The 17691-nt window shown below is 35.3% G+C and overlaps 4 protein-coding genes across 4 annotated transcripts; 1 reads left to right on the forward strand and 3 right to left on the reverse strand.

The window, feature by feature from the left end:
- Positions 1-60: 60 nt before the first annotated feature.
- On the reverse strand, positions 61-4902 carry LOC141817729 (peptidyl-prolyl cis-trans isomerase CYP63-like; the record flags this gene model as incomplete). Its single annotated transcript, XM_074705365.1, is given in 12 exon segments — positions 61-280; positions 1269-1408; positions 1499-1737; positions 1739-1899; positions 1979-2139; positions 2323-2440; positions 2530-2568; positions 2657-2681; positions 2926-3014; positions 3298-3352; positions 3457-3553; positions 4740-4902. Coding segments are annotated over 11 exon segments (1325 nt in total), but the record flags the coding sequence as incomplete, so codon positions are not given.
- Positions 4903-6384: 1482 nt separating this feature from the next.
- On the reverse strand, positions 6385-9273 carry LOC141817726 (heat stress transcription factor A-2e-like). The gene is given in 3 exon segments (XM_074705360.1): positions 6385-7317; positions 8245-8471; positions 8474-9273. Coding segments are annotated over 3 exon segments (1014 nt in total). The 5' UTR covers positions 8550-9273; the 3' UTR covers positions 6385-6606.
- A 746-nt stretch (positions 9274-10019) lies between these two features.
- Positions 10020-12334, forward strand: LOC141817731 (protein LIFEGUARD 2-like). The gene is made up of 4 exons (XM_074705367.1): positions 10020-10328; positions 10414-10527; positions 11508-11665; positions 11987-12334. Exons 1-4 carry the CDS (start codon positions 10073-10075, stop codon positions 12218-12220), a joined length of 762 nt encoding a protein of 253 aa, XP_074561468.1. The 5' UTR covers positions 10020-10072; the 3' UTR covers positions 12221-12334.
- Positions 12335-13166: 832 nt separating this feature from the next.
- LOC141817722 (autophagy-related protein 8C-like) lies at positions 13167-15848 on the reverse strand. The gene is made up of 6 exons (XM_074705357.1): positions 15785-15848; positions 15620-15673; positions 14681-14736; positions 14544-14596; positions 13518-13636; positions 13167-13442 (listed from the first exon to the last, which is right to left on the reverse strand). Exons 2-6 carry the CDS (start codon positions 15654-15656, stop codon positions 13348-13350), a joined length of 360 nt encoding a protein of 119 aa, XP_074561458.1. The 5' UTR covers positions 15657-15673; positions 15785-15848; the 3' UTR covers positions 13167-13347.
- Between the last annotated feature and the right edge of the window lie 1843 nt (positions 15849-17691).

The raw sequence follows: 17691 nt of genomic DNA on the forward strand, positions 1-17691 counted from the left end.
GCCAATTACAGATGAGACTGTAAATGCAAGAGCCAGTATATGTACATACACAAGTAATACCTGGATTGTCTTGACCTCTCAATTGAATTGGGAGGTTGATTGGTCCTTTCATTCAATTTGACGATTGAGTGATTCAATGCTTCTGGATGATCCCCCTTTTCTTTAAAAGCATGTCCTGCTTCATGTGAGGCATCAACATTAGGATCTATCCTTCCACTTTTGGTTGGGTTTCCAGTAGCTACTGCTTTAATGGGTGCTGCTGGAAGAGATTGTTTCCTTCCTATTGAACATGCAAGATGCTCAGCATTTCAGAAAACCAACACAAATAACGACTGGAAGGGGGAATCTGGCTATCTTCATATCATGCTAACGAAAATGTGAAGTGACCAAAAAAAATCCATGTTTATAGTGCAGAAAGTACAATCAGCCATTTGACATTAAAACAATCATGAGTCTAACAAATATCTGTTAACGTACTTAGGTCACAATCATTACATGTATTTTGTACACTTGATGAACGCCAGATCACTAAAACTGAGGTTCGAATTAATTAATATTCTTGCATGAAACCAAAAGAGTTTGCAGTACCTCTGTTTCCAGAAAATGGGTACATAGAATGAAAAGAAGCCCAAGCTTGTAATCTTTATTTTGGAGCCTTTGAAATGTAAGTATAGTTTCACATTCTTTATGGAGGGATATCAATGTATTTGAGCTCGTTCGTAGATATTGTCTTCAAGCCGCCCAAACTACTTGGGGTTGACTACATGAACTTACCCATTGATTGAACAAATAGAAGAGTACATCACTACTAATATTCAAATAAAATTAAGTCATTCTTTATTATAGTGACATATCAGTTCATATCACAAAAGATGCCATCCACATAAATGTTGTGAAACCAAACATATGGCATACATAAGGAAGAGATATACCACTAGTTAATAATTCATAGTTTTTCCCATTTATGAAAAATAAGAAAACAAATGGGCCTTCACCATCACAAGAATTTGAAAATATTGAAATATATTGATTATTATATGCCATATAAGTGATCCAGGATGTGTCTGGAAAAACAGACCAAAAGCAGCAAGTCCAAATTTTGTTACCAGGTTGGTAAACACAAACAATAACAAAACAAACAAGAAGCATATCATTGCATGAAATAGTACAAAATGGAATGATGTAGGACACCATATTAATTAATACGAAACAACTTAATCTGAAAACAAATCTTATCTGATAGAAAGGAACTACATAAGAGCAACTACCATTGTTTTTAGCAGAGATATCAGTATTTTGTGGTGATTGCTTGGCTTTCTGAATATTATCATGACGACGAGGTTTTTCTCCATCAGAGCTACTATTCCTTGTACTTTCAGTCTCTGAATCACTAGAGCTTCTTGAGCTCCTATAAAATGGGGCACATTTTAAAAACATTGTTTGCATTTCTTTTGCAACATATAAATTACTTTATCAGAGCTGGCGTTAACCAACATACCGTTTTGGTTTGTAAGTACGTCTATTTTTATGTTTTTTTTGCCGCCTATCTTCATTACGATCTTTCTTTCTTTTACCATGTTTATCTTTGTTTTTTCTTATTGTTCTCTTTCTCCTCTTGTACCTAGAACCACTTGATGAACTTGTATATGATGAATCAGAATCTGAACGAGAGGCACTATCAGATGAGTGGGGATCTGAATCAGAATCTGAACTAGAGGCACTATCAGATGAGTAGGAAGGAATCAGAATCAGAATCATCAGAGCTATAAGAATCTGATGATGAGTATTTTCTCTTTCTCTTCTTTGTTTCATCTTTAATGATCCTTTTCTGATTTGACCTTTGTTCTCCATCAGAACTGTCACTAGAAAAGCTATCTGATTTGACCTTTCTAAGCTTCTCTGCAAGAACCACAAATGTGTCAGATAAACTAACAAAACAAAGGGTGCTTTGTGCTTTCATGAGTGCTCCAGATCATACCCTTCTCTTTTCTTGGTGCAACTTGAGTCTTACCAACAGAAGCTTCACCACAATCAACAATTTTTACCATGTAAAGGGGCTTTCCTTTCTCAGAACCTGCACGTTCTATCTTCTTCAACAAGGTTGAACCATTTAGTACCTTCCCAAACACAACATTTTTGCTGCAAAACATGTATATATATGTTGTGAGCATCAGTAAGGTGTCAAGAGAAAAAGTAGCCAGCAGAAATAGCAGCCTTCAGATTGTATAGTTAACTAGAGTAAACCAAAGACAAAATATTCGTATGTACGTAAATCTTCATATATCATAGTCCATCCAACATTCACAGAAACGAAAGAGTTACCCATCAAGCTCTGGAGTAGCCCTGAAGGTAATAAAAAATTGAGATCCATTTGAGTTGGGTGCAGAGCTTGCCATGGATAGAAAGCCAGGTCCAGAATGCTTGAGCTTAAAATTTTCGTCTATAAAGAAAAGATTGGCATCAGAACAACATGTTCCATGATTAAAAATAGCATGCCAGAAATCATATGGTGCCCCCCGCCCCTTGTACCTGGAAATTTTCTTCCATATATGTTCTCACCACCAATGCCTGGAAATAGCACATTAATTGGGCTTTCAAAGTATATTTAGCAAGAAGTCACATGGAAAGTAGAAGCCTGGACATAACAAAGCAATACCATCTTGTCTTGATAAATCACCACCCTGTTAAATAATAAACATCATTTCCCAGTGACAATAACTGACTATTTGACAATATTATAAAAATAAAATCCAATTACACTAACTCATTGAACATGATAAATACGAAAACATATTTTCATAACTGACAAGGAAACAAAAGAAACGGCCCAATAAAAAAATATCAATAGGATACATACTAATGAATGGATATGAAAAGCAACTACGAATCATTTTTAAACAACAATGAACAACAAAAGAGACATACTTGAGCAACAAATCCTTTCACAATTCGATGGAAGGTTGAACCCTTGTAACACAATGGTGCTTTTGTATAATCTCCAATGCCTTTTTCACCTTGACAAAGTGAATATTTTCTCATTAGTATAACACAAAAAGAAAAACATAAGGGACAAAGTATCTGCCTATTTGTGATTCTATGGTACAACACCATGTTTCAGCACCATTAAGTGAGGTCAAAATCCTTATTACCTTCAAGTATCTACATATTATATGGCATGCATTCTGTCAGAGAAAAGATGCACCTTACAGAGTATTTATTGTTGTGTGGATTAATTTTCATTAAAAGTACTAGTCAATATCTTATTGTGGAGAGTTCAAATGGCACTGGAGAACATACCAGTACAAAGTGCTCGAAAATTCTCAGCAGTCTTTGGAACTTCATCAGCAAAAAGCTGTATGATCAAGGGAGAAAAAATGCAACACAAAGGTATAGCAAATGTAACCACATATCTTTCAAAGAAATAAGCCTAGTTATGAAGAGCAGCAGAACACCTACCTCTATATCCATTCTGTCAGGAGGCTTTCCATCCACCGAAATCTCAAGAAAAACAATGGGATTCTTCTTTGTTGCCATCTTTCCTTAGTTGAAAATACTGCATTTAAATGTTAAAACAATCCCTCTCAAAATAGTAATTCAGAATATATATTCCCAGTTCAACCATTATTACTGTAAATTGCTTCCAAAAAGATCAAAATAAAAATTCAACTCTCAAAGATCCTATTTAAGGTAGGGGAAACATGGGCTAGGCCAGTTTGGTTTTCAACCAAAATTTAGCACAACCCGTGTTCGGATAAAGGAATATCAACCCAAACCATGTCAAAAACCAAGTTGGGTAGAATCAAACCAACAAAAGTCAGATTGGATAGGGTTAGTTACCAGTTTTTAGGTCACATCAAACAACTTACTAATGTTAATACAAGAAAAAAATGTTTCATGCAACAAGAATTAAATTCTGTTATTATAAATTAAATATTCATAACAAAAGATATCAAAAAATATATTCAACGTCATACAATTAAAAATATAAACATAATAATCGGAGAATGCATTAAAGTCTCCAAGACAAACCATGAGATCCTATATGGGTGATTTACAATCTATGCAATTGAATTTTGAGAAAATGATATCTTCATATAGTTTAATGTAGGGTCAGGTCCGGTTAACTGGTATTTTGACTTATATATAAAAATAACACAACAATCTAAACTTTTGGATTGAATTTAGTCAGGTCAGATATTCCTTGGATCAGATTTTTCACCCACCCCTAATTTAAGGATGTGACAATAAGAATAGATGTTGCCACTTAAACCATAATATTTTTTTTCTAATATCTGATATCCAATTTCTCGAACAAGTGAATCTGCCAATCAATCTAACCGGTAGTATCCCACTCTACACTACCTGGTGATTGTATTGCACTCTGCAATCTGAACCTCGTTAAGACTATAACACATCTACTTTAAAAAAACTTCAGAAATATAATTCCTCCATCAGAATCCACTCAATGGAAACAAGGACATGGGCGATCAACAACAAAAGCAATACCATTCTTCTCCATTGCCTAAATATCCGTCCCTAAAACAACTGCTATTAGAGAAGTTAGAATACCAAGGAGCTGCTGATGTTTCTATATGATGCTTCTCTGCATGAATCATGGTCCCGACTGTGCAATAATGGCTAAGAAGAACATGGATATTTCCTTTTAGATATTTTTTTGGCTGGATTCAGATACGTATCGATCAAATTCTTACTAGATACTGAGTAAATCAAAAACCTACTCAGAAGGAGAACGTAGAGTATCAGTCACTCAAAAAAGAGGGCTTCCCCACCGTCGAATTGGTTGAACAGAAGAGCGCAGGAGTCGTGCAGAATGAGACGGTGACTATGCGGAGCTCGGGGGGCGTTAGGGAGGTGGCGGAGTAAGCAGGTCGGGGGGCGACGTCGCCGCCGAAGCAAAGGAGACCGAGAACGAGGAAGGAGAAGGGAACATTATTTAGATAAGTTCTAGGGTTTTTAAGTTTGGGTACATTTCATTTGAGTCCAAAATAATATAAAATTAATAAATTTATATTTTCAAAAATATTATTTTAACTATGCGGTCATATTTTTAAACGATTAATAAATATTTTAATATAAAAAATTATTTAAATAACAACGATGATGTAATAAAAAATTTAATGACATAAACAAATCTATATAACATTTATAACACTTTCCATCCCACTCAAAAATTAAAATTCATATCACATATTCATTATAATAATATATCTCTTTCATCTATATTTTTTTAATATTAATATTCATTATTTATGGATCGTAACATCCACTAAATCATTTTAAAATTATATTTAATAAATATTTTTTATAAATATTTTAAAATATTAAAATTATTATTATTATTTTAATAATAATCTTACTTTTAAATTTTAAAATTTATAATTTATTAATAAAAATTAAAATGAATCATTAATAACCATTAAATTTAATCGTTCAATAAATATAATTAAAAAAAAAATTATATGTGAGGTGGGGCAGTCAAGGGGTGGCTCATCCCACTGTCACTTGAATGCGTTTAAATGGAGCCCTCCACATTGGTGTTTAACATCAAGAGGTGTTATAACACCTCCATTAACGCAACTGTTAAGATGCCTAATAGTACTTGATTATTATAATTGTATGATTAAACATATTATTATTTTAACATTGTTATAAATATTAAAATTTATTATAATTAAAATAATTAAAAACATTATTTTAATATAATAATATATTATTTACAAAGAATTTTCATTTAACTAAAATAAGTTCACTTTAATTATAAACACTAATAAAGATATTTCTAAAACGGAAAATATTTTTTAAATATTTTTTAAAAAAATAAGGCACATTTACTAAAAATGAGCTGTATTTTCATTATATCTATGGAAATTTTCTCTAGAAAAAATACACAAAAATAAAAATATTTTCCACAAATCAAGAGAAGCTTCGCGTCGTAAAAGCAAGACTGGCAGCTACAACGAAAACAAACAGCTCTGAAACAAAAGCCAAACAGCATTGAGACTGAACTGAAAGACGTGAGAAATGCATAGATCACGCTCAAAAACGCACATACCAACTAATAAACATCAATGTTTTATTTATCATTATTGGGATAAATAGTCCCATAAAAAAAAATTATAAAATTATAAAATAAAAAAAATATCTTATTAATATGAATTTAAAATAGATAATATTATACCATTATAAAAATATATATAAATTCTATTATGGGACTCCTAATTAGAGGTCCATTAAGACTGTTAAAAGGATAGATCTATTCAAATCCATACCAATAAAGAGATCTATTGAGACCATTAAAAAGAAGCTCCTGGTAGATTATTAAGATAACAATTAAAATTCTATATTGAAAATATATAAAAAATATGAATTCAAAATAAACAATATCTTATCATTATGAAAATATATATAAATTTCATCTTATCTATATCAGAACTACAATCATGACACCGAAATTCCCTCTAAAGTTTCTCATACAAATTCAGCAGTTAGAACTACGTACTGGGCACAAGGAGAATTTTGAAATCTGATGCCTTGGTGAAGCTTATTTTGATTGAACAGTGTGGAGATGAACACATGCTTGGCATCCTACCTGGGACTGGTTGAACTCAGAAAGCCTAATTTGTCAGCTAAATTATTCACATCAGCTCCACTTCCTGGTTCAATTTCGTCGTTGTCGTCGTCCTCGATCCCCTCGTTCAACAAATCCTCCCAAAATTCTTCATTCAAATCCCCGTCTGGCAGCTCTACTTGTTCTTGGTAATCATCCTCATCGACCAGTCCCTGCATCTCCAGGGTCATGTCCAACCCCAATGCACTGCCATTAGTTCCCTCGTCATTCTCAGGAGCTCGGTCGATCGGTCGTCGCCTTTTTCTTGATATCGCCTCTTTGAGTTCCTTGAGCATCTCCTTTTGCTCCACCAATTGGTGTAAAAAGCCGGGGTTCCGCATCAAGCGTGCCAAGAATTCCATCATCTGTTGTTGCTTCTGTTCAGTCTGATGTAGCTTCTCCTCCATAGCTCTGAGCTGGGATCTCGTGTTCTGCTGCTCTTGTCGCAGCTTCACCAGCTCCATTAACAGTAACTGCTTGTCGCGCTTCAGCCTGTCGATTTCGCCTTCTAGACCAAATTCTCCAACTTCAAGGAATGAACCAAGAGGCTGCTGCTGCTGCTGCCGCTGCTGCAGAGGAAGATGTGCAGCTGATCTTCTTCTCTTGATGCTCCTAAGGAGATGTTTCTGGCCTCTCAGGAACCCCTCGTTTGCGAACTCCCACCGATCGGGATCCACCTTCCTGAAGCCCTGCATCAAGGTCCAACAAGAAACTAGAACTTCAAGATCAACTCAGTAATTATACCCCTCTCTATTTTAGCAACACAAACAAATCTTGGCTAATTAGTAATAAGTTGAAAGCATAAGCTGAAATCAAGATAAACATAGTTTTATGGAGTTGAATTTAATGAACCTGCTCACAAATATTTGAAACATAACTCCTCTTTCAGATAATAGAACACTTAATGTTCAGTAACAAAAAACCAATCAATGGATGGTGTTCTACCAAGAAAGTGGTAGCAAAACTTGAAACACATTTTTTTGCAATTTCAGTGGAAAAATCTAACCATTTTGTCAAGTTTCCTTCACAATGAACTGAATATAATAAATAGGAAAGCAGTAACTCATCATCCTAACATGAAAGTAGTATAGGTTCTTGTCCCAATCAAATTGTATAGCAATTCAACTCAAGGTCACAAAAAGTTCAATTTCTGTTCTTCTGACTTGAAGCTTTACAAGGATGCTTGTCCATTGAGAAACTATAACAACTACAACTTAAAGAACAAGAATGATACACTGCTGTTTGAAGTTTCAAGAAGTAATGAAGTATCTGGTGAACACATTTTCTCAAACTAAATCTGCCATTCAGCCAAATACAAAGATGATAGCAACTAAAATTCAGTTATCTGTCAAGCATTTTTATGTGCATGAAGTGGCATACTTGCTGATGCAACTCTGCAAGTAAACTGAAATGTTGAAACGTAAATTACTACTGCTTCCTTTTTCATACTTTCCCTACTCAATAGTACACAGAAATGTGAGAAACAGTGATACAATAATCAAGGATTTTTATAGCTAAGCAAAATGAATACAAACTGCATATCAAGTTGCAATAAATTCATCTACAGCTAACAGTTCACTAGCAGAGAACTAAATGAGCTATTGCAAAATACTTACATAGGTATTTAGCTGCCGGACAAAGCTGGAGAAGTTGTTGTGCTTGAAATATCTAGGAAGAAGAGTCATCGCGAATGCCTGAGGATCCCAGACAACGAAGCTGTTGTTGGTAGGACTCCATGACACAACCTGGTCAGTGCTAGGATCATCAACTATCTCATAGGTCTTTGTCAGAAATGGCGGAGGGCCAACATCATGCAACCCATCTATTGGCCTAGGAGGATCTAGGCTCCATTGACAGAGCCAGAGGAAGCATCAGAGAAGTCCCGGTGCTCCTCTTTCACTGGTTTCACAATGTGATTCATAGGTTAAGCGAAGACAAGAGCGGAAATTTGGAAATCAAGTATAAGATGGAAGTCAATAGTCCTACTGCGAAAGGGCAACAGCCACAAGGAAAAGCAATTCTGATGAAGACGCTTACAAATCTACAGGTCGAAGATAGATACAAGCTCTGTTTAGGAAGCAAAATGCCGTATTTCCCAGAAGTTTCAGGTTAGAGCTAAAGATTAGCCAAGAAAGACAACAAGCATAGAACAAAATCGAGAAGAACTATATGAAGTGACAGTTGGAATCCGAACGAAACAGAGAAAGCAATTACCGAAGCTTTACCACCAAATTCGTTTCGCGGATTACCAAGATATCAGCAGAAAAGAGTGGAAATACAACACTTTGCAAAGAACAGTGAACTTGATGCGACAAATGGAATTCGAACGAAGGCGAAACAGCAGTTACTGAAGCTTTACCACCAAAACAAAGGAAAAGAGTGAGCATGAACAACAATAGTCAGTCCTTCACACCATTTTCGCTTAGAAAAAAAGGGAAATCGGTGGAAAAGCAGAACGAAAAGGGGAGAGAACGATCCAACCGAAATCGACCGACGAAGCTTTGACGAACAAAAGGGTTGAATTTACCGGATATTCTTGCTTGGAGTCGAATAGAATGCGGATGTAGGATTCCTTAGCTCTGTTGAAGAGTGAGCTGAAAGAGAGTGTGTGTGTGTGTCATCGATGTAGCGGATAGCGCTGCGTTACCGCCATGAGCGGAGCAGAGAGGAGGAAGGGACGCCAAAAATAGCAACTTTTCTCCTCTGTAATGGAAGATTCTAGAGTTACAATGGTGGCGCCTGGAAGATTCTAGAGGAAGCCAGGTGTCGTTTTATTAGAGTGCAACTGAAAAGCGACTGAAATGGTAGAAGATTCTGGAAGCGGCCACCTAAATATCTATTCTTGGATTTTTTTTTATTTAACTAATTTAAGAAATAATTTAAAAATTATAGTCAATAGATAATATTTTAAAATTTAATATCATTAGTAAAATTTTTATAATAAAAAATTTAATATTTATTGTTTTAATATTATAATACAATGGTAAAAGATTTTTTAAATAATGAAATCGTTGAATAGATATATTTTTTGATGCTCAATAAAATTTTTTTATGAAATTAAATTGAATCCTAAGAGCAACATTGTCAGATTATAAAAAAATTAACATAAAATAAAGAATAATATATTTTATTAACTTTAAAATAAAGAATTTCTTTTTAAAAAATCGCACACGATTGAATATGTGTTGGAATATTCTTCGGCGGCAGTTAGGGCTACTCAAAAATATACTCGTTTCAACCAATTACTACATTTTCTTTCCTGCTTGCTGTCTCAAGTAAAACAGGAAAACGCACGGCGGTCGTCGACCAATCCGCGAGATATGGCAGTTAGTTTTGTTCGTGTCCTTCTTCTGCCCCAAGCTTTGGAACCCTAAACACAGACGACGAAGACGAAGACGAAGACGAAGGCGAAGCCCTCGATCCGCGAGATTCGTAGCCGGAAATATGTGGAAGAACGCGGGGTACTCGAAATCCGAGGACTTGGAGTCCGGCGCGCTGCCGCTCTACCCGGGGATGCTCGAGAGCCCGGATCTCCGCTGGGCCTTCATCAGGAAGATCTACTTCATTCTCTCCCTCCAACTGGCGTTGACGGTGGTTGTCGCCTTGGTCGTCGTCGCTGTCCGCCCCATTTCCCAGTTCATCGTCTCGTCGAGCGCCGGATTGGCAGTTTATCTGTTGGCCCTGGTCCTCCCATTAATCAGTACTCTTCAGTCTCTGATCTATTTTCTCTGTTCATTTCATTAGTTTTCTCCGATCGTTCATTTTTCGTTGTTGATTGCGTGTAGCGCTGTGCTTTCTATCTCACTATCATCAGCGTCACCCTGTGAATCTACTTCTCCTCGGACTGTTTACGGTATTACTCAGTTTCGCCGTTGGACTGACCTGTGCATTCACGAGCGGTAATACTCGAACCCTAATCCCTTAATCTGAGTATCTCCTTATTAATTTCATAGCAATGGATTGAAATCTCTTTTTTTTTTGTCATTTATTTTGATTATCTTCTCCCAGAATACATATTTCTACTCCTTTCACGGACTATTTTTACTTCCTAAGAATAGCTATCATATTCCTTGTCAATTCTATTATGTGAACATCATTTAGAAAACCAAACAGAGGAAAAAGAAAGACTCCCTGCAGGTGTATGCTATTTGAAGATGGCATTGTGCTAGTTATGAGAATATAATTATCTTACAGGCAAAGCTTGCATTGTGGAAGAAAACTTTAGGAACTAAGGTTGTGTTTTTAATTTTAAGTTGAGCTAAGATTGAATATGTGAAATAGTCTTTCAACACTAAGAAAAGGATCAACTTGAATGTCAAGATGGATAGGCACAAAATTCTCTTTATGGAAGAATTTTAAATGTCATGGATTTATTATTCAACCGAAGAAACTACTAATAAATTCAATGTTGGTCGATTAGTAAACAACAAGCAATGAAGCAGAGAATAGAGATGAAGATGTTAACATAGATATGGTAAAAAGACATGCGAAGGTAACTAATAGAATCTGTAGTTAGAAAAACTGAACAAAGTCAACATAATAAAGAACAATTTAGTTGATGAGATTCATTTTTTAGTTTGGACTTGTGAACAACCACATTTGATGATGATTGCAGAAAACCAATGAAAGATCAACTTTGCACGCCTGTTTTTAATGACCTTTGACATACTTTTGGACGATACAGTTGGTGATGCTCTAGCAGATGTACAATGAGATTCTTTTACTACTTTCCCTTCCCCCTATTTGGCTCTTTATATTGTGTTATTGTCTTTGTCGTTGCTGTACTCAGCTTTCTTCTTTCTGAAAAGGTTCCCTTACCCCTAAAATTCATGCTTAGAATTATAGGAGTTAAACTGAGATTCTTGATGTTTGCAAACAGGAAAGATCATTTTGGAAGCAGCTATTCTCACTGCAGTGGTGGTCGTTAGTCTCACTGCGTACACATTCTGGGCAGCGCGCAGAGGCCATGACTTCAGCTTTCTAGGTCCTTTCCTCTTTTCTGCTTTCATCATGATGATGGCGTTCTCATCTATCCAGGTAAATATTCTAGTTTCAATGCTCACATTCATTTCCTTTTCAGCATTTTATTAATTCACAAAACTTATCATATCTCAATATTCCTTCTTTTAGTTGGGTTTGAGTGAAATCATGTTACATGGGCAAGCTCTTGTATTTTATGATATGTGGAACCCAAACATGACCATCTAGGTAGAAACCAACTCAAACAAGCCGAATGTGACTGAAATTCATGATGCAACCTGATTTCTAAATGAGCTTGTTGATCATTCTGACCAATTATATTAGTGCAAGCCGATTTTGTACTACTAGGAAGTGAATCATGTTCTTATCATGCTTCAGATTCTATCTCCACTGGGAAAGACTTCAGTGATGATATATGGAGGATTGTCTGCAATCGTCTACGCCGGCTACATCCTCTACGAAACAGACAACTTGATCAAGAGATACACTTATGACGAGTACATTTTGGCCGCTGTTTCTCTCTATCTTGACATCCTAAACTTGTTTCTTAGTCTGATTTCCATGCTAAGTGCTGCTGACAATAATCATGCAAGTGAATTTTTCTCACACTAATAAACTTCACAACATAGTTGTAATTAATCTTCTTCTAGTTGCTGGTGGTGCTACTTTTGATTTGTTTGAACAAGGCCTTAATCAAACTTGTAAACAATTATCATTTCTTCAGCCTAATTATCATGGTTAATGATGTTCCCACGAGACTTATCGTGCCTTTTTTATCTCTCTCTATATATTTTTTTTGGCATAAACATTATTTTTGCTCATCAATAAACTTGAAATGTGTTTGGTGTTATTTCCCTTCGCCAGATGAGAGCCGAGGGCACTCAAGATCCAACTGAGAACAAGCTCCTCCCTTGAAAGCAATCAGGATTGTGATTTTACCCGAATGCGTGACTTGAAGTACTCCATTAATTATAATCATCAATTTAGATTAAATCTATGAGATTTAAGATTATCTTATCCCGTAAAATAATTTAAATAAATTGAGTTAAAATTTTATCAATTTATTTTATTTTTAATATGAATTTAAATAGATTAATCCACTTAGACTCGCATACCTGCATGAACCAACCCATAACGAGCTTGAGTCAGTCCTTGACGGACATGAATTGATCTGCAAATTGAGAATTTTCTTTAATTTAAAACTTTAATAGAAAACTCAATGTACAAAGGATTTAACTTATCTAAATCTAAATTCAAATTTAAAAATTTTCATTTAAATTGTAATCTAAATTTAAATTTTTTAATATTTTTATTTTTTAATCGATTAGTCCGTAGTTGGATTAAATTATATTGAAAATTTCTCAATCCGCCAAGTTGATGACCCACCCCGCTCTGCTCTACCATATGAGCAATTTCTGATAGATTGATTTGTCCATCATGAGTTAGCCTGTTTGACGATAACCAAATTTTGAAAAGTCGCTGCGAGGTTTATGCAACTCGACCAATATTCATCGAAGAGCCTCATAGATGATGCAAAAAGTTGAATCACAGAAAGCAATAAGTGGGAAATATAGATCCATTACTTGCACCAGAGTTAGAAACAGCGAAAGATTTTTCAAGGAGTTTGATCTTAATTAAATATATAGTAAAGCAGAGTGGCGACGGAACATTAGCACAGTCGATGCTGAAGAATATACACGTTCTGGAAATGTTTACTTACAGAGCACGATCTGATTAGCTCACAGGGAGCCAAATGTGTTCTCCCCACTGTAAGTCATGTAGAGAAAACCATCCTCGTCCTTGTTCTCCTCATAGATCGCAGACATGATTGCAGCTGGAAGAGAGAACAATTGTGAGAAAACAATCGTCAAAACCAATTGATTGATTTGGTGTTTGTGGTTGTGTTTACCTGTGGGAGGTAGCGAGTTCTTTACGAAGATGAAGATGGCCTTCTCAGCGCTGAGCTTGATCCTCTTGCGCACCACGTAAACAAACTGCCCGACCGTGAGATCAGCAGGAACCAGGTACCTGTGATGAGAAGTTATTCAGAGGTTTGTATCAACTAAAACTTAAGGACTATGGAGGAAAAACTCAGCTAACTTTCCTAATATTGTACAGGCATGCAAACTTCCATTTTGGTGAAGGTGAACTTTCACAACAATGCGAAGTTAAACTTGTTGTTTGTTTTGCACATGGAATTGGTTCCCAATGCAGATGAGCCAACATTACAAAGTAAAATAGAATTATTCTGTGGCATCCAGTTTAACCTAGTGGGAACTAATAAAGAGGTTTTGTTAGCTCAAATGAGTTACTACTCACTCGGGCTTGAGTCAATGGTTAAGTTTAATTAGTTACTGAGTTGGTTTTCTCGTCGTGTAGCCATTATTGAGCCTCACATGTCAAATAGGTTAAGGATGATTTTCAACTGAGTTGGGATGTCAAGCCTTTGGTGAGGTATATCGTGATGCTTCAGCTTAGTTACGCATGAACTGTGAAACATTCACATACAATGGGACAATGGGTAATTAACAACGTGAAGCAGTAGAATCCAAGAATAACAAAGCTGACGTTCCACAAAGATGGAGCTCTCCTTGATGGAGTGGACAAAGATGATTTATATATTCCAGACATCATACATATTATATTTACACAGGTAAAAGAACAGAATATTGTTCTCGAACAAAGCAAAAGGTGCATTTTCAATGTAACTCAATCTGTGAGAATTCTATATTTGGAAATATGTAACATTAATATCAGATGATTACCCAAATGATTGAAAAATGATAGAGCTATCATGTGAAGAAGTGGTCTAAACAATCAGTCACTTGGAATGAAACACAAAGTCACAAACTATAAACATCAAATGTCTATAAGCATGCATATGTTAGAACACGAAGCTTAAAATAAATGGGACAAATGCGTTGAAACAACTCACTTCTTTTTGTCAATGTCTGGTATGTCACTTCTCTCTGCCTTCTCCACAATCACCTATCATACAAACAGTCAGACAAGTTACATTAGAAACTAGTTAAATGGATGGTGGATGATGAAGATCGCATTGTATTTACTCACAGGAATTCTGTCAGGGTACTTCTCCCTGATACGAGAAGCCTCCGCTAACCTCCTTTCTGAATATTTGAATGGGTTAACTCAAAGATCATCTCACTAAAAATAGAAAACATAAATGCAAATTGCATGAAAAACATCAAATTTGAAAAGTTAATTCCCTGCTTGATCTGCTTAAAAGCATTCGTGAGGAAAAACAATAATGAAGAACTAAATAAAATAGCTACATGCTCATGTTAATGGGGAAAAAGACAAAGCAAAAACAAAACAAAGTATTACATCAAAAAATTACAAAAATCCTAGACATCACCATAAACCACCTAAATGGATATACCATGGTGACTTAGACAAAGTCCCTGTAAACTATTGTACCAATTTGGTCAACTGATATCCATCATTATCTACACATCACCAATGGCACCAAAGTTCATTAATTAAGTTTTAAATATTATTGTAGCACGGTGCTTTGTTCCTCCCTAATGCAATCCTAAAGCATGAACTGATAAAATGAAGAGAAAGACGAAGGAATTATCAAGTAAGAGATAGTTATCTTAACATCAGTAATATATTTTGAAGTTAGAAAAAACAAATAAAAAACCTAGATCATGTGAAATAAGGCACTCATGGACAGACATATTTACTAATATTTATCATATGGAAGACAATATCTATAGCATAATCGGAAGTATGTTGGCGACAAGCCTTCTTATTCATCTAAAACAAATCCTATAAAATAAGTTTACGGCGAAATTCAAAGGGCGGGGCGGAATCCAGAATCCTGATTCTCCGGGTCAAGTACCGACCATAAGAACCCTAGAAGAGTAACACCATCGCATGAATCCCAGTTTCGGATTCTAATCCTCGTTGGTGAAGATAGATCAATCAAACCCTAATCGAGTTGCGTCCAATTATTGGATCAAAATATGGGAAAGAAAGGAAACGAACCGAGTGGATGCTCCAACTTGAAGGAATTCTTCGCCATGGTCTCCTTCGCCTCGCCTGCGATTCCAAAACGAAGCAGCATAATTTCGATGTCAAATCCATGATCCAGAACAGAAAAAAAAAAAAAGACACAAGCACGTAGAATTCGCAGCGATGAAGATCACATACCTGAAAAATTACGCGAAGATGAAGGGAAAAGCTGTGAATCGAACGATTGGAGGAGGAGATCGGGGGCGAGTCGGCAGAATAGCGAGTCCATTTATAGAGTACTACAAAAAGAGGCGTAAATAGACGATTTCATCTGTTGGCGCTGATTCGATACCCGAAAATTTACCTGGTATGTTGTCGGTAGACTATACGTGGGTATAATTTGGAGACTATATCATCGTGTCGTTAAGGAATGAGATTTCACCGCAAGTTAAGGAAGAAATGAGCTTTTTGATGGAATTAGGTGAATTACATTTTATCAAAAATGAAATGTAAGATTAATTCATTTTTCACCCTTAAATGTCTATTAATCTACCCCTCTTGTTATTTACCGCATAAAAGTGGGTTCCACCTCATATTGGATGATAACGGATCGGGTTGGGAGAGAATCAATCCATCTAAAATTTATCATCTGCTGCATCGTAACCAACTCAAAACTGATCAACTTATCATCTCAAAACGGATCAACTTATCATCTTGATAAGAAATTGACCAATCAACAAAATCTATTAAAATATATATATATATATATTATTACTTTGGGTTACAGATTTGACGGACTTATCTATTGAGTTTTAGTTTTTTTTTTTCTCAATATGCAAGTCAATCGGAGCCCATCATTAGTCTGCTCGCTTGACCCACAACTCACTCAAGCTAGCCTGTTTAGGTCTAACTTTAAAATGAGTTGATAAAATTTTAATTTAAACATGTTTAAATTATTTGATGGCGTGAATTATTCAAATCTAGCTAAATCAAATTAAAATTTAAAATGATTTAAATTTAAATTCAGTTTCAATTATTTAGATTTTAATTTAAGTATATTTAAATTAAAATGATATCAAAATAATCAAAGTTCAATTTGAATTCAACTCCTAAGTAGTTCATGAATAATTAAATAAAATATTATAAATTTGAATTCAGTTTAAAAAAATTATCGAACATATTCGAGTTCAACTTAAATTCAATAATTTTAAACACGAATCAAATAATTTTTGAGTTAGTTTGAAAAACTCACAAACATATTCAATTCGTTTGTACCCCATCTTAGAGTATCAGTATCATAAGTTAGATGCTAGTGTTGGATGTGTTAATAACAAAAGAAATGCCTTTTGTAGTGACTACGTTACTACAAAAGATAATATCATTTACTTTAAGCAGTCTCATAAATGAGAGGGTATTTCATGATTCCCTTAATTTAATCCTTATATCACGATGTAAATCTACCATTTAAAAACCAACTCAACTATGTTTAGCCGTTATGGCCCACGATATTTGTAGTGACTACAATGGAAATGATGAAGAGGAGTTCAATAACAATGGTTTAAGTAGCATCGTAGTCGAATAACGTATAGGCAAATGTAAGCCATCTTTGCTCAAATTACCTACGTTTATACATACACATATACATCTATTATCCACTAGAATGACAGGTACAATATTGAGGAAGGCCACAGTAGATATTCAAAAATCGTATTCTCTTGAGATATTATCAAGCACTCGATGGAGTCTACGTAGATCAGAAACTTGCTTACGATTCGTCAGTGCCGATGGGTCCCATGGCAAGCTCTAATAGAGACGCTGATTAAGGTACGTCGAACGGCAATTCAAAGGCAACAAATCCGTTCCAAATCAGTCACTCGTATTGTTTCCCGGACCTGTCAACCAATGGAATTTGCGTGGTCCCGCGTGGGTCCACGCTTGTTCTCCAATAAAGTTTTGGGTAATCAAGTGTGGAATGTCCGTGTTCGATTGAATTTCCGAAATGGAAGGGCTCGTAGACGGAGGGAAACTGGATTATGTAATTATACACGTTCGACAGAAAAATGAAATAAAATAATTAGGGAAAAATAAAAAAAGAAAAAGGAAAA

The sequence above is a fragment of the Curcuma longa genome, unplaced genomic scaffold, assembly GCF_044706935.1.
Source record: "Curcuma longa cultivar G26 ecotype Majalengka, Jawa Barat unplaced genomic scaffold, ITB_CL_G26_1.1 contig_21711, whole genome shotgun sequence".
Taxonomy (NCBI): domain Eukaryota; kingdom Viridiplantae; phylum Streptophyta; class Magnoliopsida; order Zingiberales; family Zingiberaceae; genus Curcuma; species Curcuma longa.